A 23,776-nucleotide genomic window follows, 5' to 3' on the forward strand; every position below is an offset into this window, starting at 1 on the left:
GCAACCTGTAAGGAGTTTTCTCCGGTTGGTTTACGATCGAAGTCTCGATCGAACCAACAGCCTCTTATTGCGCAGATTTCCGCAATATTGGACGGAGGTATACCTAGTTTGAAGACTTCATGTAGCTACCGCTTCCCTTTTTTAGATCATTTTCATGCTTGTGGGTCTTTACATTTTTTCTTCAGGCTCCAAAGAAGGAATAAGAAAACGACGACTCCTTCTCAACGTCTTTGGTTGACAAAGAACCACATTACGCAATACGCCGAGACTCAGCGAGATCTGGTCAGTGGAGGGCAAACTCAAGGCTGTCGTGCCTTGGTTGATAAACTCCATTCACAGACTTGTTGCTAACCATTAATGAACAGACTTCCTCTTAGTAATAATACTACCAACTCTAATAAGATTACGCTGCGTCCTTTTGCACAACGTTTCTTCGACCACCGGTCGTTTTCTTCTTCCATTCGAAACCAACGTACATTCATATGAAAGCAGAAGATATACGAAAGAGCTAGGCAAACACATAAGCTGGGAAAAGAAGAAAGGAAGGAATTTGGCTATACTTGAGGGATATTGTACAAACGGAAGAATATCAAGATGGCAGCCGTTGAGAAACTCCGAGCAATGCTCGCGGATCCAGAAAAGTTCATCGCATGTCCCGGTGTATACGATGGCCTCACAGCACGCATAGCACTTCAAGAAGGCGTTGACTGTTTGTACATGGTACGCCATGCCACCCACGTCCAATGCACCATACCCCACTGCCCTACTACCCCACTACCCTACTCTCCCCTGAACCGTCCCTGCATGCCACCATGTAATCATACTACATGACGACTAACCACACATCTTGCGACCAACAGACAGGCGCAGGAACAACAATGTCACGTCTAGGCGTCGCCGACATGGGCATCGCAACCTTCAACGACATGCTCGCCAACGCCTCGATGCTAGCCTCGCTCTCACCCCGGACTCCCCTCATCGCCGACGCAGACACAGGCTACGGCGGGCCCGTCATGGTCGGACGCACAGTCTCCGCATACATCCGCGCGGGCGTCGCAGGCCTGCACCTCGAAGACCAAATCGTCAACAAGCGGTGCGGCCACCTGAGCGGCAAGCAACTCGTCAGTATCGACGAATTCGAAGCCCGGATCCGCGCTGCGCGCCTCGCGCGCGACGAGTCCGGCGGCGATATCGTCATCATTGCGCGGACGGATGCGCTGCAGTCGTTTGGGTATGACGAGGCGCTCAGGCGGCTGCGTGCTGCTGTTGCTCAGGGCGCTGAAGTAGCGTTTCTGGAAGGCGTAACGACGGCTGAGGACGCGAGACGTATCTGCGTTGATATGGCGCCGACTCCTTGCCTCTTCAACAACGTTCCTGGCGGCGTTTCGCCGGACTTTGGCGTCAAGCAGTGTCGCGAGATGGGGTACAAACTCGCCATCTTCCCGCTGTTGGCTTGCGAGGTCGTGTACCCGGCTGTGCGCAAGGCGGTGCAGCAGATGAAGGAGCTGGGTAGTGTCAAGAGTGTTGAGGAGGATGGAAGGAGATATGGGCCCCGCGAGTTGTTTAGGCTGTGTGGGATGGATGAGCTGATTGATTTTGATGTCAAGGCTGGGGGGTTGGGGTATAAGAATGGGGCGTAAGTGGTGTACAGTCGAGCCTGGCCGAAGCTCTTATAGCTTCATATTGGGATGACGATGCGAGAAAGGAAAGGTGGTTGGCGGCGCTCTTTTTTGTTTCTTTTGCTTAAGAAGGATGCGTTTGGGTAGGAAGAAAAATCCATGGGAGTTATGGTATCTGTGTATATAGTAGTTATATGATCTCTATCCATCATGCTTATGAGCCGTTGTCGACTTAGTTGCCCCAATGATTCAACCCTAATCCAACACTACAATTGTGACTAGGCTGTCGGGGGAAAAGTATGTTAGGAAAGTAGTGTCTAAGAACCTACAGGCACAAAATGTTTGTCAAAAAGCACCAAAGTGAATCATCATGACAAAAGAAATGCGCCAATGGGTGAAGAAGGTATAGTAGCTCAAGCAGCAATGGTTTCATACGAAATTCGAAGTCGCTTCATTTGTTTTCTATGTACTCTGAGCATCTTATGTGCTTTCTAAGGATATCTTGGGTTCAAACACACACACCCCTCTTCCCCTTTGCCTCCACTCACATATTTACTAAAGTTTCTTTATGCAAACGAAGGACAAGAATTAAAAAAATCGAAAAATAAATAAAGAGTGCTGAAGATGCTTTATGTGACAAACACGGCATTTAAAGACTCCTATTTGAAGAAATCGCCAAAAAGCCCACCCAGGAACCGGCCCTAGCAGCAGGAGCAAAAAGGGAGGCATAGTATGAAGCTCACCGAGTCCTTTCTTTGTTTTTACAAGAAAGGTAGTACTACACCCTTTCTTATTGGGCTCCCCCTGCCGTCCACGGTGCTCCCTTCAGCACTGTACCCGGAATCGCGATCGACGTCGTCATTGTCAAAGTCAATATCGAAGTCTGGTTCCTTCTCCTCATCCTCTTCACCGTCCTCCTCGTCGCCGTCCCACGCCTTTTGCGTCGCGCCGCGCGAGTTCCAGCGCAGGGTGCGGCTGATGCTGTCGAACCACTCGGTGGGTTGCGAGAGCACAGTAGGGAAGGGGTATTGAGAGGCTGCGATGGCGACGTGGTCACCCTGGCGGAGCTCAACACGACCTTTGCCGTCAAATGCACAGTAAGCGGTGGCGCGCGACTTGAGAGGTACTGCGATCCTGAGAAGCATGCTGTCGTTGAGAAGCATGGGGCGGAAGGACAGGGTGTGAGGGCAGATGGGGGTCAGGAGAATGGCAGGGATGTCGGGGTGGACAAGGGAGCCACCTGCTGAGAGCGAGTATGCGGTGGAACCAGTGGGCGTGGAGAAGATGCAACCATCTGCTTGCACGACGGTGAGCAGGTTGTTGTCGCCGTACAGCTCCAAGTTAGAGACGTAGGGCGATGGGCCGCGGTCGATGACAAGCTCGTTGAGGACCTCAAACTGCTCAGCTTCGATGTGTTGAGGCGATCCTTGGGCAGCATTCTTCTGGTAACGGTACACGGTACAAGTGAAACGCATGCGTAGGTTCACGCGCATACCCGTTTCGCACATGATCTTGTCTAGCGCAGAGCGGTACTGTGCAAACTCAAAGTTGGTAAGGAAACCAAGACTGCCGAGCGAGAAGGACAGGATCGGGGGAACAATGCGCTGGAAGAGCCACGAAGTGAAGAGGACGGTGCCGTCTCCACCGAGCGTAAGCACAAGGTCGAAGATCTCCGGGGTTTCCCAGCAGAGATCTGGAGTCCACCAGCGAAGCATGTTCTCGTAGCGGGGGTCCTTTGCCAGCAGGGAGGGGGCATCGAAGCGCTTCGACTTGCGCAACTTGTGGTCAACGTAAACATTGACGCCCACATCCGATCCATAGCGGGAGGTGGTCATGAGCCACTCTGCCAGTTCGCGCGTAAGATATACGAGGTTGTTGTCGCGGGCCTTGGTGACGATCATAACATTGCGCACTGTCATTTTGATGGGACGGCGCTGGAGCTGCTTGGAGACCTCGCGGACACTGCATGCGGTCTGCATGAGCCTGGAGTGCGAGATTGTCTCGTCTTCGGACATCTCCTCAAGCACCTTGCCCAGGTTGACTGCCTTGTCAAACTTCTTGTGGAAAAAGCAAGGCGATGCAAGCGCTGCCATCTTACTGGCAGACATATCTCCCCCGTTCAGCTCGAGTTCGGAGATGGCCTTGGCAAGCTGCGCTTGGGTGATGCTCTTAGAGCGAGCGCTCTTGCGCGCGTCGCCAGCACCGTCCGTCGTGGCTGGATCCATGGGTTCTGCCAGAAGTGGGGGTCGGGATTGGAGTGCTTTGAGAATAGTCTGGCGGGGAATGGCCGAGTCGATGGAACAGGCGTTCTTGCGATGCTTTCGGGTGCGGTTCTCGCCAAAGGAAGGTAAGCGCGGCAAGACCGAGAGGTTTTCGATGGAGGAAGAGGTACTGATGGCAGTCGAAGATCGGTTTCGAGTATACTCGTCTGATGTCAGACTGGCTGGTTGTTGTGTTACAGCGGAGGGACCGCCGATCTCAGCGGTTGTGACGGATGCATTATACGGTGCGTCCAACGGGCAGTGGACACTGGTTTGCGGAGGTTGGGGCGATTCTGGGCGTTTGAGATTATTTAATGGTGCGTCGGCATCGACGGGTTTAAGGTCGGAGGAATTCGAGTTGGTCCGTGGCGACAGGAGTGGGTGCACCCTCGCCGGGCTGTACGGCTCCCCATTTTTGGAAGTGGCCGATAACATTGTCGCTCAACTAAGTAGTATGCCTTGTTTTTGCTGAACCGGCGCCAGTAGAATGTGTCTAACCGCCTCCGAACTTGGCAAATGAGATATTAAATTCGGCTCGTGATTTCGGCTGCCGCGGGAATGTATATATACAACGAAGGAGAAACGTAGCCAGACGATTCGGTCGAGGGAAATCGAAGTATGTGGGCGAATACAAAATAGAAAGAACAGAGGAGGCTGTCAAGTGTGCTACTGCATGGGCGTGAATCGTGTTGGTCCTGGCTGCTTGGTTGCAAGAGATGGAGATATTGACAATGGCGAAGGAAGAGTCCGGCTCAACCAATGAAAATATGAAGCGAAAAAAAGAAGAGGGGAAAAGAAGAGAGTGGAAGAAGGGCACGCGACGAGACGAGAAGCCGCGTGGGAGAAGGGCGAGCGCGCAATACAGAAAAAAAGCTGTAGTGCAGGTTGAGGCAACTATTAGGCACGATGCAAGACGTTCTATATTGATTTGACGTCTGCACAACATCGCTGCCATCGCCATTCTGAAGCAAAGCCACACCACGGTCCCACGCGCCAGCCTCAAACAAAGTTACCGTCACTATGTTGCGGCTAACCCGCCGGGTCGTTGTGACACTTCGCGCGTCACAAAACTCGTGGGGCCCCTTCGGACTTTCTACCAAACATAGAACAAGACCACACTCCAACTACAGCTTTGACACACAACCCTTTGTGCCTCAGGCGGCCCAGAATCAGCTGTGAACCTGTCTCATTAGGCACGCTCCATCAGACGGCCATGCCTCTCGACTGCCAACAATCCTTCGAGAGCGCTGAGAAAAGTTATTCGGTGAGCGAGGCCTCGCGTATGTACATGGTTGTCCCGGTTATCGGCTCATAGCGACACCCTCCGGGTTTGATCCACACTTCATCGCCATGCGTCGGGTCATTCCCATCGTGTTGTTCAGAACAAACGCTTTCAGGCAAACATGCCAGGTTGCGCTGCCGCACAACAAAGGAGTTTCTCCTTGGACGCAGTGTTCCAGATGTAGATTAGCTTACTCCTATCTATAATGGACCACCTTGATGCAGATCGACTTCTGGTACAGGGACAGTTTGGGCCAGACTGCTCACTCCTTACTAGAAGCCGAGTTTCGCAACAACTTGATCAAGCGGGAGGATACGGCATGAACCTGCTTGCCGTCAAGACCGACGGCCCACACACTTCATACACCTCACATGGCCAGTTGTGGTACATGTCGCGTATAGTAGAGAGCACAATGGGCTCATGTTTGCAGCCCGTGGTGTTGCAGCGCCCGCCCGCGGCATTTGCGTCCAGTTGCCGGCTGTCTACCTGACGCTGCGTGCTGAAACGCGTGCGTCTTACTGGCTGAACGTCGACCTGAATGCATGCACCTTTCATGTCCTGTCATTTTTCCCCAGCGCTTCTGGGGAGAGAAGACTCGATTACCGCTACACTGGCAGATGACAGTAGCCTTTTGAAGCGTTTGTGATACATACAGTCAATAAATTGCTGACGATACGTCCCTTGTGTGTCAGATAAGATTGACAAGTGAACGATGGTCATAGGGTCAAATTCAGGAGATAGTAAGAGAGATCAAAGTATGGCGCTGCAGCTAGGTATTGTATATTGTGGCCTCTTGATCAGCTCCGATGGTTGTTCTAGAGAGTCTAGCCTGTGCGCAGTGCGAAATAGTTGCTGAAATTCTGAAGACTTTTGTTTTGTGTACAGATGTGCATGACCTTGCAGTCTTCTTATAGCCATTGACATGTCGTGGTATCTAGTGAAGCCGTAACTAAAGGAAAAGTTGCAGGTGAGGCACCTATCGGAGAGCCTTGCGAGCAAAGGTGGGCAGAACAAAAGCCGCCTCGTGAATCTCCTTGCTGTAGTACCTGCACAGCGACTCCTCCTCTTCAGCAGACCAGCTACGGAGAGGCTTCTTGAGGTTGAGGTTGGCGTCCTTGCTGCAGACCATGAAGCCAATCTGGCCGGATGGGTAGGTGGGGATGGTAGTGTATGCGTACTCGACGTTAGGGAACACTTCCTTGCAAGCCTTCTTGAGGTTGACGATAAGGGGCATGTGGAGCCACTGATTCTCAGCTGCACGGTAACAACATTAGCTTCTGGCCGTGAAAAACACCTGTTAGGCACATCGAAGTCGCTGAAGAAAGGCGGACATAGATTAAGGGGTTGAGAGAGGGCTTACAACCTTGGGTGGTAATAACACCGCCTTCGCGGAGCGCTCCGTTGAGGAGTTCAAAGTATGCCTTCTGGAACAGAGCCTCAGCGGGACCCTCTGGGTCACTGGAGTCGGTGATGATGACGTCGAATTCGCCCTTCTTGTCCTCGAGGAACTTGAAGCCATCGCCAACGATGGTGGTAGTCTTGGGGTGCTCGAAACCGACGGACATGCCGGGCAGGTACTGCTTGGAGAGGCGGATGACAGCTTCGTCAATGTCACAGAGGACAGCCTCCTTGACACAGTCGTGCTTGACAACCTCACGGAGCACACCACCGTCACCACCGCCAATAACCAAGACCTTCTCGGGGTTTGGGTGGGAGTTCATGGCGAGGTGGGTGATCATCTCCTGGTAGCTATGGTGCCATCAGCCAATGTGTATGCATGCCATTGTGTACGGTGCAACATACGAGAACTCATCGCGCTCGGTGCACTGAATAACGTTATCGAGGACGAGAACGGTACCGTAGTCGGTCGATTCGAAGATGAGGACGTCCTGGTACTGGCTCTTCTCGTGGTGAAGAACTTCCTTGACCTGGAGCGTCATGGCCTGACCGGGCCACATGCCGGAAATCTCACGGAACCAGCCATCTAGGGTCATAAGTTAGCCATTGCTTCTGTGTACTACTGACGCGCGCAGCAAGCAGCTGGGTACTATCTCGCGAAAGAAAAAGTGTGCCGCCTTACCCTTGATGGTGGGGTGCTCGATGGAAGGCATTTTGTTAAGAAGAGTACGCGTAAAGGCGAGACGGGTGTGTATGAGAGGTGCGATGTGCCTGGAGTAACGAATGCGGAAAGAGATAGAGGATTGACAGAGCCACCAACGGATATGTATGGGGAGATTCAGTTTGGCCGAGTTTTGAGTTTTTCCAGTGTTTGCGTTGGTTGGGCACAATTTTCAGATCGATGCACGTCACTGGTTGCGGGCGGAACTGCCCCGCCATCCCCCACCCTCCTACTAGGTAGGTCCAGCCGCCCAAAGCCCTATTTCCCCGGTCTTCTTCTTCCATATACGTAGGCGATCGACTGTGCGCCATAATGCAGTTTGCTATTGTATCTATGGCCAGGCAGCCATGTTGCGGACCATCGGGCTGGTCACGGAGCCGACGTGATGTAGAGGGCGCCGCAAGCGCGAATGTCTGATAATGAGGGTGGTGCAGACAGGTGCAATCGACAGACATATAAAGAGAGGGATACTGGGCATTGGACAGCAAACATCAATCGCGCTGTCGTCTCCACAAACAAAATTGTCCAAATCGAAAATGTCCGAGCAAGCCGCAAACAGAAACGCCACACAGGAGGAGCGCAGTGCGGTCGAGCAGATCATTGCAACCAAAGCTTATGTTGATAATCCCGAACTACTACCGTGGTACACGAAGGATGTTGAAGAGCCCAAACCAGCCGTCAGGGACCTGTTTGAGAACTATAGCAAGGTACCGTCGCCTGACGTCGTAGCGCACATCAAGCATGTCAGGGACGAAGCTTTCAAGATAGTAAGCCGGTCTTGTTACGTATAGTAGCCTCACTAACATTTTCATGTAGTTTCCTTACCCATGTTTGGGCAACTGGGGCTTCCTCAACTTCTCGATCGGAGTAGGACCGGCTTACCAGGAAGTCGTCAGACGTATCAAGGATGGAGAGCAATTCCTCGACCTTGGTTGCTGCATGGGCCAGGACATCCGCAAGCTGGTTCATGACGGCGTCCCGTCAACAAACACCTACGCGTCGGACCTCAAAAAGACCTTTTGGGACTTGGGCTATGACATGTTCCTCGACAAGTCGACTCTAAAGACGCAGTTTCTTGAAGCCGACATTTTTGACGCCGATTCTCAATTGAAGCAGCTGGATGGCAAGATTGACATTATCAACGCAGCTGCCTTCTTCCATCTTTTCGACTGGGATGGCCAGCTCAAGGCAGCAAAACGCGTTGTTCAGCTATTGAAACCAGTGCCCAACGCTCTGATCGTTGGGCGTCAAGGAGGTCAGCCCAAATCGGGCACCTTCTCACATGTTATGAAGGATCAGACTGCTTTCTGGCACAACCCCGAGTCATGGAGGGATATGTGGAAGCAAGTTGGTGAGGAGACTGGGACTGAATGGAAGGTCGATGCTGTACTTGGTGAAGAAGATTTGTCCAAAAGAATGAAGACTAGGCTTGTGCCTGCTGGGACAAGATTCATGACATTTACCATTCGAAGAGTCTAAGACTTTGTGTACATGAGAAAAGCGAGTTACATAATATCAACCCGAATCAACACGCCACGTGACCCGCAAATTAAGCACGCTACTAATATAGACCTCTATCTTATAGTGTAGTGTAACCTTCGCCGAGGAAATAGGATGGGCACCCCGTTGCAAATCTCCTAGGGATAGACAGTTATGAAAGATGGATAAGACAGCAGGAGCTAAGGCAATCGGTAAATACATACTTGTAACACACTGCGGGATACACTGCGCAATAATTAGATATACAGATTCTGGGTGCGCTAGTGCTGATAGTCTATCAAAAAAAGAGTTGCTCACGCAAACACGGGGTCGTGGGGGAAGAAAATAATTAGTTTTGCTCTGTTCGCTATCTACTATCCTCGTTCATGTTACATAGCCATTGCTATTTCTTATTGATATAGTACATCATTGTTGCCGTTGCAGCGGCTTGTTGCTTCGGCTCAGCTAAATTCCTTGCTTCTGCGGCCTTGCGTAGCCTGCAACAGTGTTATATGACTTAACTACGGACAGACGTTAGCTTTTTAGCTATACCTAGTTATTTGTAAAGAGGCGTTATACTGAAAAGAGCGTTGATCCTAACACCCGCAGAACCACCCGTTCGGTTGTACAAACCTGTTCCACTGGCAGGAAGCGTCGTGATTGCATCGGTCATTGAAACGGCTGCAATCGTCGCCTACACCATTGCACTAATTGTCTTCAGTCAGACTTTGTGAGAGAGAAAGGGTAGCGTAGGTCTCCTGGCAACGTACCCTGGCGTCGGCTTGAGCTTGGGCTCCTGAAATGGAGATAGTGAGCGCTAAGAGGGCGGTGGCAATCTTAAAGTTCAGCATAGCGACTTGTAGTTGTAGAGATATTGGAATGGAATTTGATCCTTCTTAGAAAAGATGGCGTGCGTTCTGCGCCGTTAAATACCTAAGGACAGGGGTTTATCTAAGGACAGGGGTTGAAAAGCTAACCAACTAGTTATACTACATAATTAACGCTATGAATATTAATGATGCCGGGGTGGAACATGGTACACGTATACTCCTCGTAAAGCTGACACTCGTTACATATAATAGCTAAGCACTAGGCATAAAGCAGTTAGGAAGTAGGTCATATCCGTCACGAAGAGACAGACGTCAATAGTGGAGTAAGTAGCATAGATAGGGATAGTGGCCAAGATCGCGCTGCAATCGTGAAGCTGCGTAGTTGTCCAACTAAATCTATCCACATAAGCATGCCGAGACGTACGGTGTAATAGGGCACTTTCTCTTCTAAACCTTTAGCACTATACAAGACATACTATATAGCAGTCAGCTATATACACCCTAAGAATATAAGTACTAATAAAGTCTTTTAAGATAGTTACTAGCGATAAAAGTTAGATATTATTACTATGCTGCTGTTGAAGCTAAACCTCTGATCTTAGACGATGGAGTCAGCGTTACTTTAAGGGCGTGTGTGCTTAAGGAACTATCTCTAGGGTATACTGTAAGTGTGTTTAGTGCTGACTTATCTAATATACGTCGCGGAGGGACAAATCTTGGTGGAGGGACTACCCTACCTCTAGGTAGAGAGTATAAAACCATGTTAATAAGCTGTAATAAACGTGTTTAATTGAATAATAATCTACCTAACCTAACCTCTACCTAACTCTTGGCAACCTAACTATACACCTACCTCTACCTATTTACCGCTGTATATCATAGTTCTAGACCGATCGATACCACGGATTCTGCGCCTCCAGCAGACTCAACTCCACATCTGCTCCATCACCCACATTAGTTGCAACAATAACATCGCCATCATATTTAACCTTCAAGTGGCCCTTCCGTTTTAGAATGGCTTCCACGTCTCCAGATTCTTGTCTTTGAGACATCAAAATTGGCGCACCAAAGGCTCTTGCCGTTTCCACAGGACTCAGTGTTACATTCAATCGATCGAGACTCCACCAGTCCCACAGAAGTATTACAACAGTCACCAATCCAATAAATATAACTGTCAGAGTGGTCCCCAAATACCGAAAGTCCGCTTTGCACACAGTGGTAGAAGTGAACTTCTCCATTGTGACGTTTCGATGGAATTTGCCATTGGAGACTCTTGCGGCGTAGATCGAGGCATGAGCCATGAACTCTTGCATGGCAAAAATTACGTCCTCGGTAGGTCGAAGGTATTCGTTTGCACAACCCTCCGGGTGCGACTTAGGCGCCCAAAACGTCGTGGCAATATGGTCCGATACGACAGCGTTGATGTCCTCCAGTGTTGAAAGGGACCGGAAGAAGCCACCAATTGCATACCCGATGCCGGAAAGAGGTCCAGCCTTGGCGTCTTTCGGGGCATCTGCAAGGTCACCGCCAGAGCGATAAACAGAAATGGGTCGTGGCTCTCCGTGACCCTTGACGATCGACCATTGAAGACTGATAGAAATGTCCACCGTCGCCGCTTGGATTAAGCATTCATCGGACTCCAATACACCCTAGCAGGATTCGTTGACATTCGTAAGATATCCGGTATTGAGAAGGAGACCAGGATCGTTAGGATGTCTGGCTCGAGTGATTGAAATGTTGAAAACGCTCTGGCCAATATACTTTCGCAAATCAATCGTTCTGTTACTTCTCTCGCACTCAAACTTTATTCCGGCGCTGCGGACCATTGCCCGGCAGGTGCTATTGATAGGATAAGCGAATCCACCACAAGTGCCCCCTGTCTTCCTTGGACAAATCTTCTCCCACTCTTCGAGATCCGAAATGTGTGCGGGAATGCTGAACGCGGTCTGGTTTCGATACCAGCCTCGAAGTGCTCTAGCTCCAAGATCTCCGAGTGCCGTTGAAATCCCATACGGTTCGACCATGCCGTTCCGCTTCCCGAGATACCCATCCGGAATCTGATCAACTATTTCAATATACATTGGAATCATTTCTACCACCTCTTTTCCCTCCGTCCTTAGAGCGTTCTGTAGTAGTGGATTGTTCATAAACTTAATCGCCGCAACCAGGATGGCCACGACCGCAACTCTGCGCGTATCGTATCCTGATATTATAGCTGACCAGAAAGTAGCGCCCATGTCGCGCTCCCAGATCAGATGCAAGCTCTTCAACGTGGTACCTCGCGACGCGCTTCGCCACCAGCTGACTGTGACGCCGAACGACAAAATAGTCCCTAGACAGATGTTGACTAACGACGATATGATAGCCAGTACAACAGCAGCTGGGACCGACCATGACGTGACGGAATCGTTGTTGGCGGTGTAGATAATCAGGGCGGAGGCGATCATGGCTAGAAGGACAAGGCCGATGAGTAGGAACATCACTAGACGTGTAAATTTTCCACTTTTAGACCAGAACCGCTCTACCTTTGACCTCGATTCTCTGCCGGAAGAGTTTTCTCCAGCTTGATGTTTGGTTTTCTGCTTCTGTTCCATCTCCACGTAGATGCTATAATATGTTCTATGTGAAAGTAATCCCTAGCCACATCTCTTCATCACTCCCATACTTTAAATCCTTTTGCTGGTCAAGTGGTGGAGTATTAATGCGTAATATCCAAGGGATCTAGACTTCCTACCATCTCAAATTTGCTGCGTCCTTGGCATGAGTGAAACCTATTGCAATATACCACGCGACATAGCCCAAGCCTTCGATGCAACACGCATGATCATCATGCATTCTGGCATATTCAAGGCCAACAAACCAGTCACACAATCGTAGATGGTTCAGCTGGGCTTATTATATCGACTCCGCCACGGTAGACGGTCAACGGCTGTGTTTTGTAAGCTCCCAGCTGAAGTGGCGGAGCTCGTAGCGGTATTTTTATTGTTAAAGCTAAGGTATAAGGGCAACAAAATAGAAATACGTTAACGAATTGTTGCCTGCTGTAAGTGCGGTAAGACAAGCGTGGGCTCAGCCGCAGCGACAGTACGCACCAATTTTAATTTAAACGAAACAACAAAGATTCTCTAAAAAAAGGTTTTATGGGCTTAAAGAATATAAAAATTATATCCTCGCTTATATATTAGAGCTACTTGTAATGGGGTAGGTTATACCTACCTTATTTTAGCTAGGAGAAGAAGAGAATAACAGATAGGTACTATAAATAGATAGCAGAACCTTAACCTTCTCTATAACCTAAGTAATACAACAACTTTTGGCTCCTAGTAGTTTCATATAAGGCCTAGCCCGTAACACTACTACAGGTAACAATTACACTCTAAAGGTTAGGATTTAGAGCTACTAAAAGCTAGAATTTAAAACTATTAAAACCATAGCCTAGAGTTTTAATTAAATATCTTAAAATATAAATCGTTTTATAAAGGTATTATAAGATTAGTTTATAGTTTATTTAGTTATTACTGTAAGGGACTGCGCCGTAAATAAGGTACATAGTTATGTTCTATACCTACTATAAGAACGCTTAGTTATAAGAACTCCTCCGTACGACACGACTAACGAAGGAGTATAAAAGTAGTAGCTATCATACGACAACTTTACTTTCTTATCTTTCTTCTTCTATAGTATAGGTTAATGCAAACTCATTCGAAGGCCTCTTCGCCCATAACATATGTAACACCGTTGACTTGTTAGTGTAGGGGGTTCTATACTAAGCTATATTGAGGTGGCTAAAGGATAAATTACCCAATACGCTTTCTACAAACAAGAGAAATTAGGCAATATTGAATTAAGTGAAGATCTATTCGAAATTAGGCCAGATCGACAGGTTTAGCATCTCTACAGTACAAAACTTATGCCCTGTACCGCAGTAGGGTCAGAGGTTCGGTTTCATCAGCAATACGGTAATATCCGATTTTGTCGCCGGTAACCTTTCTCAAAGCTTCTTTAACACCTGCACTTACCATTATACACAGTGTTACACAGGGTGTAGGAGGCTGCGCTCCATGGAGCAAACGCTGGGTATACAAGAGGTTGTATTCGATAGAGAGCTAACTACTACTTACCTAATATTTACGTACTCACTAGAGAAAAGGTTATGCTAAGTGTCTAAGCGTGTCGTCTTAGCACCCGGTTTCTGTAGACAGCCCGAGATCCCGCCGAGGAGCTATCCAAAGCGCTTTTAACCCGTTACACGGGCTTTCGCTATAGACCACTATTTACAAGTATCCCTCTTGCTCTCCTCTCCGGACTCTTTCTTGATTAACTATACTATAGTTTTCCATTTTTAATCTTTCCCGTTCTAGAGATTATATCACTTCTTACATTAAAAAAATATGAACTTCGTTACTCTTATCTTTCTTATTCTCCCTGTATATGCTCTACGGCAACAGCATATTGGCTGTAGAAAAGCGGTTGGCGGGTGTATTGGCGTTAGTTCTACTAAATCAGGCTCTACACGGTGCTAATTAACAATAGATTTGCGTTGGCAAGACATGTGCGGTCACCAGAGGTCCAGCCGATATTTACTACTTTCCATGTGCCTCAGGCTCAGTATGCATCACATGTTTTTTGTCTTACGTTACATATTATTAACAAAATAATAGTGTAGTGATGACAATATTGGTGCACAATGCCAGGCGTTTGGTGACGCGCCTACTAATTGCCCGCCGTAACGTTCCTCCCTGAGTTCTGGGACGAATAAGGGGTATGTTACACGGGGTTGGTCTATACTTCTCTAGTCTTGGTCTGGGTTAAGGTGAGGTAGCTGAAGGCGGTAGTCTGTGCGATTACCTTTATAATTCGAAACTAGCAACATTGTTAATAGGATTTTGGACATTTAAAAGTTTTCTAAGACCATAAAAAGCCTCGTTAACATTCTATAGCAAAGATTTTAGTTCCCCCCGTTTCTATCGTTTTATTATAACGGCGCAGGCAAGACTAGTTAGATCAGTATCGGTAGACTGAACAGACTCTAAGATGAATGCGAATTAACACGCCACGAGACCCGCAGATTGAACCAAAAAAATCGCCAAACAAAAATATACATACGACAGCGGGGATTCGCTAGTGGTCACCCACCTAACTACTAATCCGCCGGTAAACTGCTTGTATAGGGCAGATCGGACGGGATGCCTAATTCTCAGTTTCCAATGGTCGTATGTACCATGCTGATAAAAATAACTCTATCAAGTTTGCGGCTATAATGATGTTTTGAGTGTAGTGGGACGTCGAGACGCCACTGCCACTGCCACTTCTCTCACCACACACTCAAGTCAATCAATCATGTATACAAGAGAATCTTGGAGGTGCGCAGGTGCAGAGTTCATTGCTCGCAAATGTGTATGAGAGATGAAAAGGATATGGGCTTTGCTTCTGCGAGGCTTTGCAGTTATACAAGATACTAATAAAGCTTGAATTTGGACAGTTTCTTAGGAGCCAAGCAGGATCAAGCGCTCAGACATATACTCGGACAAGTAAATATAGCTTTCGACTGGTAGTTGTTCTGCTACCATTACCCCAGACAGATTTACTGTAGTACACCAGTTCTACAAAGTCAAGGTGTGTTGGCTGGGCTGGCCAATGAGCGGCTTGTATGGTCCGAGCAATCAGCCCAAACTCAATCTGGCTTCAACACCACGATTGCATCTTCAATCGCGGGTCCATTGCTACAGCGTACCTCTGCACACCGCAATCATGGACCCTTATTCCCCAGAAGGAGGTTGGTGTTATCTTGCGCATCATACCATACTCTCATGTAACCCCCACTAACGCACCCCAGAGCTCATCAACATCCACTCGGCCTTCCACGCCGGGGCCTACCAACAAGTTCTCGACTTCGACACCTCGTCCTTTTCGGCCTCCAATGCGCTTCCCGTCCGTGTCCTAAAGCTCCGCAGCCAAATTGCTCTCGGTCAGGCAGAATCCGTCTCTAACGAACTCGCATCCGAGAAGACACCGGATCTCGTCGCAGTAAAGTTGCTGGCAGACTACGAGCAAGGCAAAGATGTTCTCAGCCAGGCAAAGAAGTTGGCGGAGCAGAGTGGACAAGAGAACCTGGCTGTGCAGCTTTGTGTGGGCATAATTCTGGAGAGGGCAGGAGAGACGGAGGCTGCGCTGGAACTCTTGAGCAAGCACCAAGGCAGCTTGGATGCGTACGGCAGCCCGAATACGCCAAATCTGGCACGAAATCGAAGCACAATGGCTGACGTATGAACAGGGTAGCGCTCATTGTCCAAATCCACCTTCAACAGAACCGCACCGATCTTGCCGCCAAGGAAGCGCAGCGCGCACGGAAATGGGCGCAGGATAGCCTGCTGGTCAACATTGCTGAGAGCTGGGTTGGCATGCGCGAGGTTCGTAACTCACTCACTCCCACCCCCACTACGTAGCCAATAGCTGTTGGGCAGAACACTAATATTAGTTTAGGGAGGCGAGAAATACCAGTCAGCATTCTACGTCTTCGAGGAACTAGCCACAACCGCGCAATCGACCTCTCCTCACTCTCTCGTCGCGCAAGCAGTGTCAGAATTACATCTCGGCCGCCTGCCCGAAGCCGAAGCCGCTCTACAACAAGCCATATCCACCAATGGCACCTCTGCCGACACAATTGCCAACCTCATTGTCCTCAATACACTACTAGGCAAGAAGGATGAAACAGAAAAGATGAAGACACAACTTCAATCCGTAGCCCCACAACACCGAGCCATAGCAGACTGGGCTAGTAAGAAGGATGAGTTTGCCAAGGCGGCGGCCAAGTACACTCCGCAGTTTGAACCTGTTTCGTAGAAGCGGGATGGAGGAGTAGAAACGAGAGCGATAGCTTACGATTGATTGATGAACAACCTGTAGGGAGATATCCAATAGATGATAAGTTAGCAATGTAAACTAGCAAACATTGACCGGGCTACTACGAATGAAAAACATATCTAGTGTATGGGTAGGCATGTATGTTGGGTACAGAGCATTGCGCCGGTGACATACATGACCAGCGGAGGTTCCTGTGGCGTAGACCTCGTGTCCTTTGCAACTCAACATTACGTCGTCTTTTACATCTACAAACACGCTACCTCGTATGGCAAAGCATTCGGAGATGCATTTCTCTCATCACCTTTGTTTTTCCAGAGTTTGTCCCCTAATCCCCATTCCCCGCCCTCTCCGGCAGCCTGTCTTTCCGGACGCCACAAAGCACACAGCCCGCACCGCATGTTACCGCATCCGAACCAGAGACCCTAGGCGCCACCTTCCCGTTAGACAACCTCCCAAGCTGCACAGACTGGGGCGGGAGTGCACAGCTCCCAAGTTGGGGGGGGGGCGGTCAGCTGGCGTGACGCCAGATGACATGCGTCTTTGCTGTCATTTGGAGGGGGAACGGGCGACGGCGCTTCTCTCACAGGAAAGATGGAAGGGTGGGTAAAGTGTGTGTGGGTGTTTGATGACAGGGAGTCCAAGCGCGCCAGGATGCATCTGATCGACGCGCCACATGGGTTTAAGCGATCGATCGTATCCAACGCACCGGATTTTGTGAGGTGTGGAAGGGGGGGGAGAGAGGGGGGAGAGGGTAGATTTTTGTATGATGCACGTGGGAAAGCGGGAAGAGGGTCTACTTAGTGTTGCTAGCACTGTGTGCAGAAACGCCTTGCTGCCACAAACACGAAAGGATGGGATTCTCCCACAGCAGAACACCCCCCCCCCATCGCTGCACTCAGGAGAACAAGGAAATTCGTATCTTGGACAATAAAATGACTCAGGGTATCGCGCATGTTGCAGCATCTGACACGTCTCGTGCCGCGACGGCATGCTGCTCGTGCAACGACAACTGTTGTGCCGCTGCCCGGGACGTGATACATCCGAGCGCCAACGTACCCCATTCCACCGCAACGATCAATCTTTGGAAACGAGCGCTAGCCTCGGGGCCTTATCCAGCCAATCCATACCGGTTGCGGTAGGATGGGGGCCGTGGTCTTAATACGTTTTGGGAACACGTCCCGGCGAGAAGGAGGTTTTGGAAGGAAAAGAGAGAAAGTGACCCGCATGGCTGGGTGTGGGCTTTTTTAGGAGGGAGGGCTTTTTTGCGTAGCGTACTTGCTGCTCGGCGGCATGATGCTTAGGGATCTCTTGTTTTTTTCCCGTCTTTTCCTTCTTTCTCTCTAACGTTGCTCACGCCGTCGGGTTGAAATGGGAGTTTTGTCTAGTCTTTTGAAAAATAAGTTGCTTTGCTATCCTACGCAGACGCAACTTGATCTAGTTTGTATCTGACCACTGGTACCATCACCTTACCGCCTTAACGCCGAAATCTCCGCTTCGCGCGCTTGCGGAACTGCCAGGTTATTGGATAGACTAAGGGAGCGACTTCGTCATGTCTGGGGTAAAGGCCGACGTCGGCAGCTCGCTCGACATACCACCATCATCTCATCCTGACAATATGGTTATCGGAGTACCGCCAGTTTTTGAGGGGTTGACAAGAGAGCTGGGCAAGATTGTGGAGCAGCCACTACTTGGTCCCAAGGCCAAGTTTCCTCCAGGTAAGAGGCCTCTCTGTAGCCATAACGCTCGAGACGTGTAATGACCTTCTATATAGCTACTTTTGGTTTTGCACATAAGGATGTATCTGGAAGGAGGAAGCCACAGGCTATTGCACATCGAGGGTACAAGGCCAAGTTCGCCGAGAATACCTTGGGCGCCTTCAAGGGTGCCGTCGAAGTCGGAGCCGATGGTCTAGAAACCGACTTACATCTAACAAGAGACGGTGTTGTAGTATTGTCCCATGTAAGCTCCCAGCTCTAGCCATATGAGATCGTGGACTGATATTCGACAGGACAAAGATCTCAAGAGATGCTTTGGCAGGGATGAAAAGATCATAGACTGTGACTATGAGTTTATAAGCAAACTGAGGACATTGAAAGAGCCGCACGAGCCGATGCCTCGCCTTTTAGATCTACTCGAGTACATGGCACAACCCGGGTTGGAGAACATCTGGGTATTACTCGACATTAAGGTTTGTAGTCGGTGCTACTTTACATAGCCGAGAGCTGACACAAGGCAGTTGGACAACGACGCAGATGATGTAATGCGCCTGATTGGTGACACAATCCGGAGTGTGCCACCCTCGCCATCACGACCATGGCAGAGCCGCATCGTTCTCGGATGCTGGGCAGCAAAATACCTCCCGCTGTGTTCACGATATCTTCCCGGCTTTCCAGTCTCCCATATTGGCTTCTCGACGCTTATTGCGTCGTACTTCTTCACAGTACCAAACGTCTCTTTCAACATGGCACAGGCTGTCCTCATGACGCCGTGGGGTAGGCTATTCATACGGAAAGCACAAAGTGATGGCCGGCCAGTGTATGCGTGGACGGTGAACGACGAGAGCCGGATGCGATGGAATATCCGGCATGGGCTGGATGGTGTGGTGACGGACGACCCAAGGCTTTTTGTGCAAGTCCGTGATTCATGGCACGAGGGTGTAAAGGACGGCGTGTCGGTGGTAACCTGGCTGGATGTGTTGCGGATCAATTTCTTTTGTCTGATTTATACCATCTTGTTCCAGTTGAGGTTTGGGTTTGAAGAAAAGTCGTTAGTCAAGATGAAGGAGGAAGAAGAGCAATGAAGCTGATGAGTCAGCATGCTGCAATACAAACATGCTGCAATTACTATTTCCTGTAGGTCTGTGGTTGCAGCGGTGATAAGTGAAGCGAGTGATATGCTCCATGTACTTTAGAGCCATGACGGCAGGGTCCAAACATTTAGCGACCCGACGCGTGGACCCCGCCGAGGGCGCGTTTGCAAGCCACGACACTGTTGACCAACACAACCATGCCCAGGTACGCCTGCAGACGCACCAGAAGAAACTGCACAAGCTGTGGCTGACTTGGACCAGGGAAATCATAACATTACAGGCTGGCCAGTGCGGCAACAGCGTAGGGCAGCAGTTTTGGCAGCAGCTCTGCCAGGAACACGGCATCAATAAAGACGGAAACCTCGAAGACTTTGCGACAGAGGGCGGCGATCGCAAGGATGTCTTCTTTTACCAATCAGACGATACGCGTTACATTCCACGCGCCATCTTGCTAGATCTCGAGCCCAGAGTGCTGCATTCCATTCAGGCGAGTCCGTACAAGAACATCTACAACCCCGAGAACTTTTATATCCACAAAGATGGCACTGGCGCGGGAAACAACTGGGGCATGGGATACAGCATGGGTGAACAGGTGCACGAGGATATTCTGGATATGATTGATCGCGAGGCCGACGGCTCAGACTCGCTCGAGGGCTTTATGATGCTACACTCAATCGCTGGTGGAACTGGCTCTGGTCTCGGATCATACATGCTCGAACGACTGAACGATCGGTTCCCCAAGAAGCTCATACAAACGTATAGTGTTTTTCCGAACACGCAAGATGGCGATATTGTGGTCCAGCCGTACAACAGTTTGCTGAGTATGAGGCGCCTGACACAGAATGCAGACTCGGTGGTAAGTGCAGATGGCACAGTTAGCAACCACGGCGCACCAGTATGCTAACTGTACAGGTTGTTCTCGACAATGGAGCCCTCACCAGGATTGCCGCCGACCGGTTACACGTCATGAACCCTTCATTTGAACAGACAAACCAGCTCGTCTCCACCGTCATGTCTGCCAGTACGACGACCCTGCGCTATCCTGGATACATGCACAATGACCTGGTCGGTATCGTCGCATCGCTCATCCCCACTCCCCGCTGCCACTTTTTGATGACGTCTTACACACCCTTCTCGGGCGAGAACGTAGAGCAGGCGAAGACCGTTCGTAAGACGACTGTCTTGGACGTCATGAGGCGCCTGCTCCAACCCAAGAACCGCATGGTCTCGACCAACCCCACCAAGAAGAGCTGCTACATGTCCATCCTGAACATTATCCAAGGCGAAGCCGATCCCTCAGATGTACGTTGTTTGATGTCTTCTCGAACCAAAAAACCCCCCTACTAACAGTGTAAAAAAAAGGTTCACAAATCCCTCATGCGCATTCGCGAACGCCGCCTCGCAACATTCATCCCCTGGGGCCCCGCCTCCATCCAAGTGGCACTCACCAAAAAATCCCCCTACGTAACTTCTTCCCACCGTGTCTCCGGCCTCATGCTCGCAAACCACACGGGCATCGCAACACTCTTCAAGCGCATCGTAGCCCAGTACTCGACCCTCCGCAAACGCAACGCCTTCCTCGAAAGCTACAAGCGCGAGGTACCCTTCAAAGACGGCCTGGGCGAATTCGACGAGGCGAAAGAGGTGGTGCAGGGCCTCATTGCCGAGTACGAAGAGGCTGAGGATGCGGATTATCTGACCAAGGAGACTGCGCCGATGGATGAGGCTGAGGATAAGAGGGCGGGCTAGGAAGTCGGCTTGGGAATGTGTGATGGAGGGGGGTTTAGGGCGTCGGCGTCATTTTTGGTGGGTGGTCATGTGTACTGTATAGTTTGAGTCTTTTTCTTCTTGGGTTATCCCTCCCTCTTCTCTCTCTCTCTCTCTCTCTCTTTCTCTGCTTGGAAGGAGGAGGAGGGGTTTTTTTTGCAGCGGCGGCGGGCGTTGGGCGGGAAATGCAAATCATGTGGAGGGGGTTGGAATTGATTCCCTATTCTCCATACGCACTTTTTTTTCCTCTCTTCAAAACAGTATTTTCTGGGACGTCAAAATGTTTGTTGTTGTTTTTTTCGTTTACAGAATGATCTCTTTGTGTGGATGAGAGAGAAAGTGAGAGAGAGAAAGCGTACTTGTTTTCGATTATTGTACATGATTTTTTTTTTACTTTACTTTAGTTACCCTTGCTTCCACGGCATCCTTTCCACACCCCTGACCCACCTCCGTCGTCTCCATTCGCCCTTTCGACTTGGCTTACTCTCTTCCCACGTCCGTCTCAGGACCTCTTTCTCTTGCTCTGTAAAATCAATGCTTCCTCCCTTTGACCCCTCCCTCTTCTTCATCTTCAGCCGCGCGCTGCCCGCCCTATCTTCCTCCGTCTCAAGAAGTTCGTAGTGCAAATCCGTGACCCATCGCTCGCCCTCGATTTCAACTTCTACGCCCGTGACACAGCGATCCTCAACCCACTCGCGGGAGAGGAGGTCGAGAGTCCATTTCTTGTCGCTCCAGCGCCAGCCCCGGGGCGGTAGTACGTCTTCGAAAAAGGGGGTGCCACGCGGTCTGTCGCCGCTTATCCGTGATGGCGACAATGGCGCATATGGCGAGGGGGAGAACATGAAGCTTTCGTATTCGCCGTACTCGTCGTGTAGCGCGCGATGTTGCAGTTCGAAGATCTCCACCTCGCGTGTCTCATACGAAGTTTCGAGCTCAATATCTGCGCGGGAAATGGAGAGTAGGAAGGAGCGACTTTCGTTTTCCACTTCAGCTACAAATTTTTCTGTTTCGGGGGTTGCAAGGAGGTCTTGGACAGTTGGGTGGCCGAGGGCTGTGACTGTGTATCCAAGCACAAGGAAGATGGCACGCCAGGGAAGGAGGTGGGCACTGATGAACAAGAGGACCGAGACGACAAGCAGGATGAGGTATATCATGGAAGAAAGGTTTTCATTGCTAAAGTTGGTAAGTGGCGTGAAGAAGCTCAGTACGGCGTCGTGTACGTTGCTGAAATCGTCCATGCAATTCTGCAAGTCACGCAAGTTGCGGAAGAAGTCCTTGCTGAACTCTGGTGCAGGCTTGATAGTCGTGGCATCCGCGAGGGGCGGTCCCCCCAGGCTTCCCCTCCACAGGTCGCCATCCACGTCCATGGCATTGCTCGTAGGCTCCGGATGTCGAGTGAGGTAGGCGGGGACCATGATGAAGAACATGCCGCATGCTAGCGGAAGGACAGGCAGTAGGTAGGGGTTTACGCATACGAAAGTCCAGACGAAGAGGAAGGACAGCGTCTGAGTAGGCTGTACCCAGGTAAAGAGACGTATGGCCCTGTTTTGGGCGATAAAGGCTACACCAATGCGCGAGTTGAAGCGACGGAAGTTGGACGACATGGTGGGGATGCTGAAGCTGGGCCGGGCGACATAGGATCGGGAGCGGCGATCTTTGATCTGGGGTGTGTTTTTGGCCGGGGTCGAGTGTGAATCCGAGGGCGGGCTGTCGGAGAGGTCCTCGGACGGAAGCACCTGTGAGAGCAATCTGGACGGGTCAGGGTCAGTCTTGTTGTCGGAATACGTTTGATGCTGATGTTGTCTGGCGAGCGTACGTACAGGTTCATCATCTTGTCACCCATCCTACTCGTCGAATCGCGGGTCATGTTGTCGCCCAGGGACTCGAGCTTGTTCATGAGCTTGCTGGCGGAGAGTCGGCGCGACGGGTGCTTGTCGGTCGTGGGGGTGCTGCTGTTTGATGCATGCTGGACTTGGACCACGGGGATGGGCGCGTCGCGGTTTGCGAGGGATTCTGCGTTGCCATGCGGCATGGTGGGCGGTTGAGATGGTGCGGACGGTGGTTGGTGCCGGGTATGTGGGCACTGCCTTGAGTGCTGGGCAGGAGCGAGGCGTGTCACATGTGACAGGGCTGGGGCGCAAGTGCAAGTGTGTGCTCGGGATTGGGGATGCTCTGCGGTTGCACCAAAGCCATCAGGGTGCCGTCATTCTCCGCGTGCTCGTCGACTGTGTGCCAGTCTCCAGGCTATCGTCGTCGTGGCTACCGTCGTCGTGGGTGTCTTTGGACGTGCAGAGTAGTTCCCAAGAGCGTGGAGTGGGGAGAGTGTGGGGGGTTGGTGTTTGGTGGCACTGCAGTGGGAGATGACGCACATGGCATGTGAGGCGTGGTGGCGGTGTTCTGGGCTGGGCTGGGCGTGTGCCGTGCCACCTTTACTCGTTGTGGTGGCTTCCCCACACCCATGGGCCCCGTGCACCTTGGCCGTCGCAATTCCTGACCGCCAGGGATACACAACGCTGCGGAGCCTCGAGGGGAACCTTGCGGCTCATAAAAGGGTCTTTGCACCTCGCACAGGAATCGGGGCGCCTGATTCAAGACAACAGGTCGGCCATGGGGAGGTGCGGTGGGCAGGGCATGTAGAGCCGAGGGGGCTGGCTGGGCATGCAGTGCATTTCCCGTCTAATATCTAATCCAGCGTATATTCATACACAAATGTTATAGTGTCAATGTGCCATGTACCATGTACCAT

General features: G+C 50.5%; 10 protein-coding genes across 10 annotated transcripts; 6 read left to right on the forward strand and 4 right to left on the reverse strand.

Moving 5' to 3' along the window:
* Window positions 1-594: 594 nt before the first annotated feature.
* On the forward strand, window positions 595-1,640 carry COCMIDRAFT_95101 (uncharacterized protein; the record flags this gene model as incomplete). Its single annotated transcript, XM_007689704.1, has 2 exons — window positions 595-720; window positions 861-1,640. 2 exons carry the CDS (start codon window positions 595-597, stop codon window positions 1,638-1,640), a joined length of 906 nt encoding a protein of 301 aa, XP_007687894.1.
* Window positions 1,641-2,380: 740 nt separating this feature from the next.
* Window positions 2,381-4,315, reverse strand: COCMIDRAFT_95174 (uncharacterized protein; the record flags this gene model as incomplete). The annotated part of the gene is made up of 1 exon (XM_007689705.1): window positions 2,381-4,315. One exon carries the CDS (start codon window positions 4,313-4,315, stop codon window positions 2,381-2,383), a length of 1,935 nt encoding a protein of 644 aa, XP_007687895.1.
* A 585-nt stretch (window positions 4,316-4,900) lies between these two features.
* On the forward strand, window positions 4,901-5,059 carry COCMIDRAFT_95108 (uncharacterized protein; the record flags this gene model as incomplete). The annotated part of the gene is made up of 1 exon (XM_007689706.1): window positions 4,901-5,059. The coding sequence occupies one exon, from the start codon at window positions 4,901-4,903 to the stop codon at window positions 5,057-5,059; it is 159 nt and encodes a 52-aa protein (XP_007687896.1).
* A 308-nt stretch (window positions 5,060-5,367) lies between these two features.
* COCMIDRAFT_36684 (uncharacterized protein) lies at window positions 5,368-5,783 on the forward strand (the record flags this gene model as incomplete). The annotated part of the gene is made up of 2 exons (XM_007689687.1): window positions 5,368-5,598; window positions 5,634-5,783. The coding sequence occupies 2 exons, from the start codon at window positions 5,368-5,370 to the stop codon at window positions 5,781-5,783; spliced, it is 381 nt and encodes a 126-aa protein (XP_007687877.1).
* A 355-nt stretch (window positions 5,784-6,138) lies between these two features.
* COCMIDRAFT_5212 (uncharacterized protein) lies at window positions 6,139-7,273 on the reverse strand (the record flags this gene model as incomplete). Its single annotated transcript, XM_007689671.1, has 4 exons — window positions 6,139-6,416; window positions 6,523-6,911; window positions 6,966-7,146; window positions 7,243-7,273. The coding sequence occupies 4 exons, from the start codon at window positions 7,271-7,273 to the stop codon at window positions 6,139-6,141; spliced, it is 879 nt and encodes a 292-aa protein (XP_007687861.1).
* A 544-nt stretch (window positions 7,274-7,817) lies between these two features.
* COCMIDRAFT_36686 (uncharacterized protein) lies at window positions 7,818-8,760 on the forward strand (the record flags this gene model as incomplete). Its single annotated transcript, XM_007689688.1, has 2 exons — window positions 7,818-8,048; window positions 8,098-8,760. 2 exons carry the CDS (start codon window positions 7,818-7,820, stop codon window positions 8,758-8,760), a joined length of 894 nt encoding a protein of 297 aa, XP_007687878.1.
* A 1,714-nt stretch (window positions 8,761-10,474) lies between these two features.
* On the reverse strand, window positions 10,475-12,037 carry COCMIDRAFT_5214 (uncharacterized protein; the record flags this gene model as incomplete). The annotated part of the gene is made up of 2 exons (XM_007689672.1): window positions 10,475-11,239; window positions 11,414-12,037. 2 exons carry the CDS (start codon window positions 12,035-12,037, stop codon window positions 10,475-10,477), a joined length of 1,389 nt encoding a protein of 462 aa, XP_007687862.1.
* Window positions 12,038-15,341: 3,304 nt separating this feature from the next.
* On the forward strand, window positions 15,342-16,433 carry COCMIDRAFT_36687 (uncharacterized protein; the record flags this gene model as incomplete). Its single annotated transcript, XM_007689689.1, has 4 exons — window positions 15,342-15,366; window positions 15,427-15,799; window positions 15,865-16,000; window positions 16,074-16,433. The coding sequence occupies 4 exons, from the start codon at window positions 15,342-15,344 to the stop codon at window positions 16,431-16,433; spliced, it is 894 nt and encodes a 297-aa protein (XP_007687879.1).
* Window positions 16,434-18,069: 1,636 nt separating this feature from the next.
* COCMIDRAFT_36688 (uncharacterized protein) lies at window positions 18,070-21,012 on the forward strand (the record flags this gene model as incomplete). The annotated part of the gene is made up of 7 exons (XM_007689690.1): window positions 18,070-18,169; window positions 18,226-18,413; window positions 18,463-18,642; window positions 18,691-19,220; window positions 19,525-20,119; window positions 20,176-20,565; window positions 20,626-21,012. 7 exons carry the CDS (start codon window positions 18,070-18,072, stop codon window positions 21,010-21,012), a joined length of 2,370 nt encoding a protein of 789 aa, XP_007687880.1.
* A 422-nt stretch (window positions 21,013-21,434) lies between these two features.
* COCMIDRAFT_36689 (uncharacterized protein) lies at window positions 21,435-23,062 on the reverse strand (the record flags this gene model as incomplete). Its single annotated transcript, XM_007689691.1, has 2 exons — window positions 21,435-22,779; window positions 22,851-23,062. The coding sequence occupies 2 exons, from the start codon at window positions 23,060-23,062 to the stop codon at window positions 21,435-21,437; spliced, it is 1,557 nt and encodes a 518-aa protein (XP_007687881.1).
* Window positions 23,063-23,776: the final 714 nt, after the last annotated feature.

The sequence above is a fragment of the Bipolaris oryzae genome, assembly GCF_000523455.1.
Source record: "Bipolaris oryzae ATCC 44560 unplaced genomic scaffold scaffold_63, whole genome shotgun sequence".
Classification (NCBI taxonomy): Eukaryota; Fungi; Ascomycota; class Dothideomycetes; order Pleosporales; family Pleosporaceae; genus Bipolaris; species Bipolaris oryzae.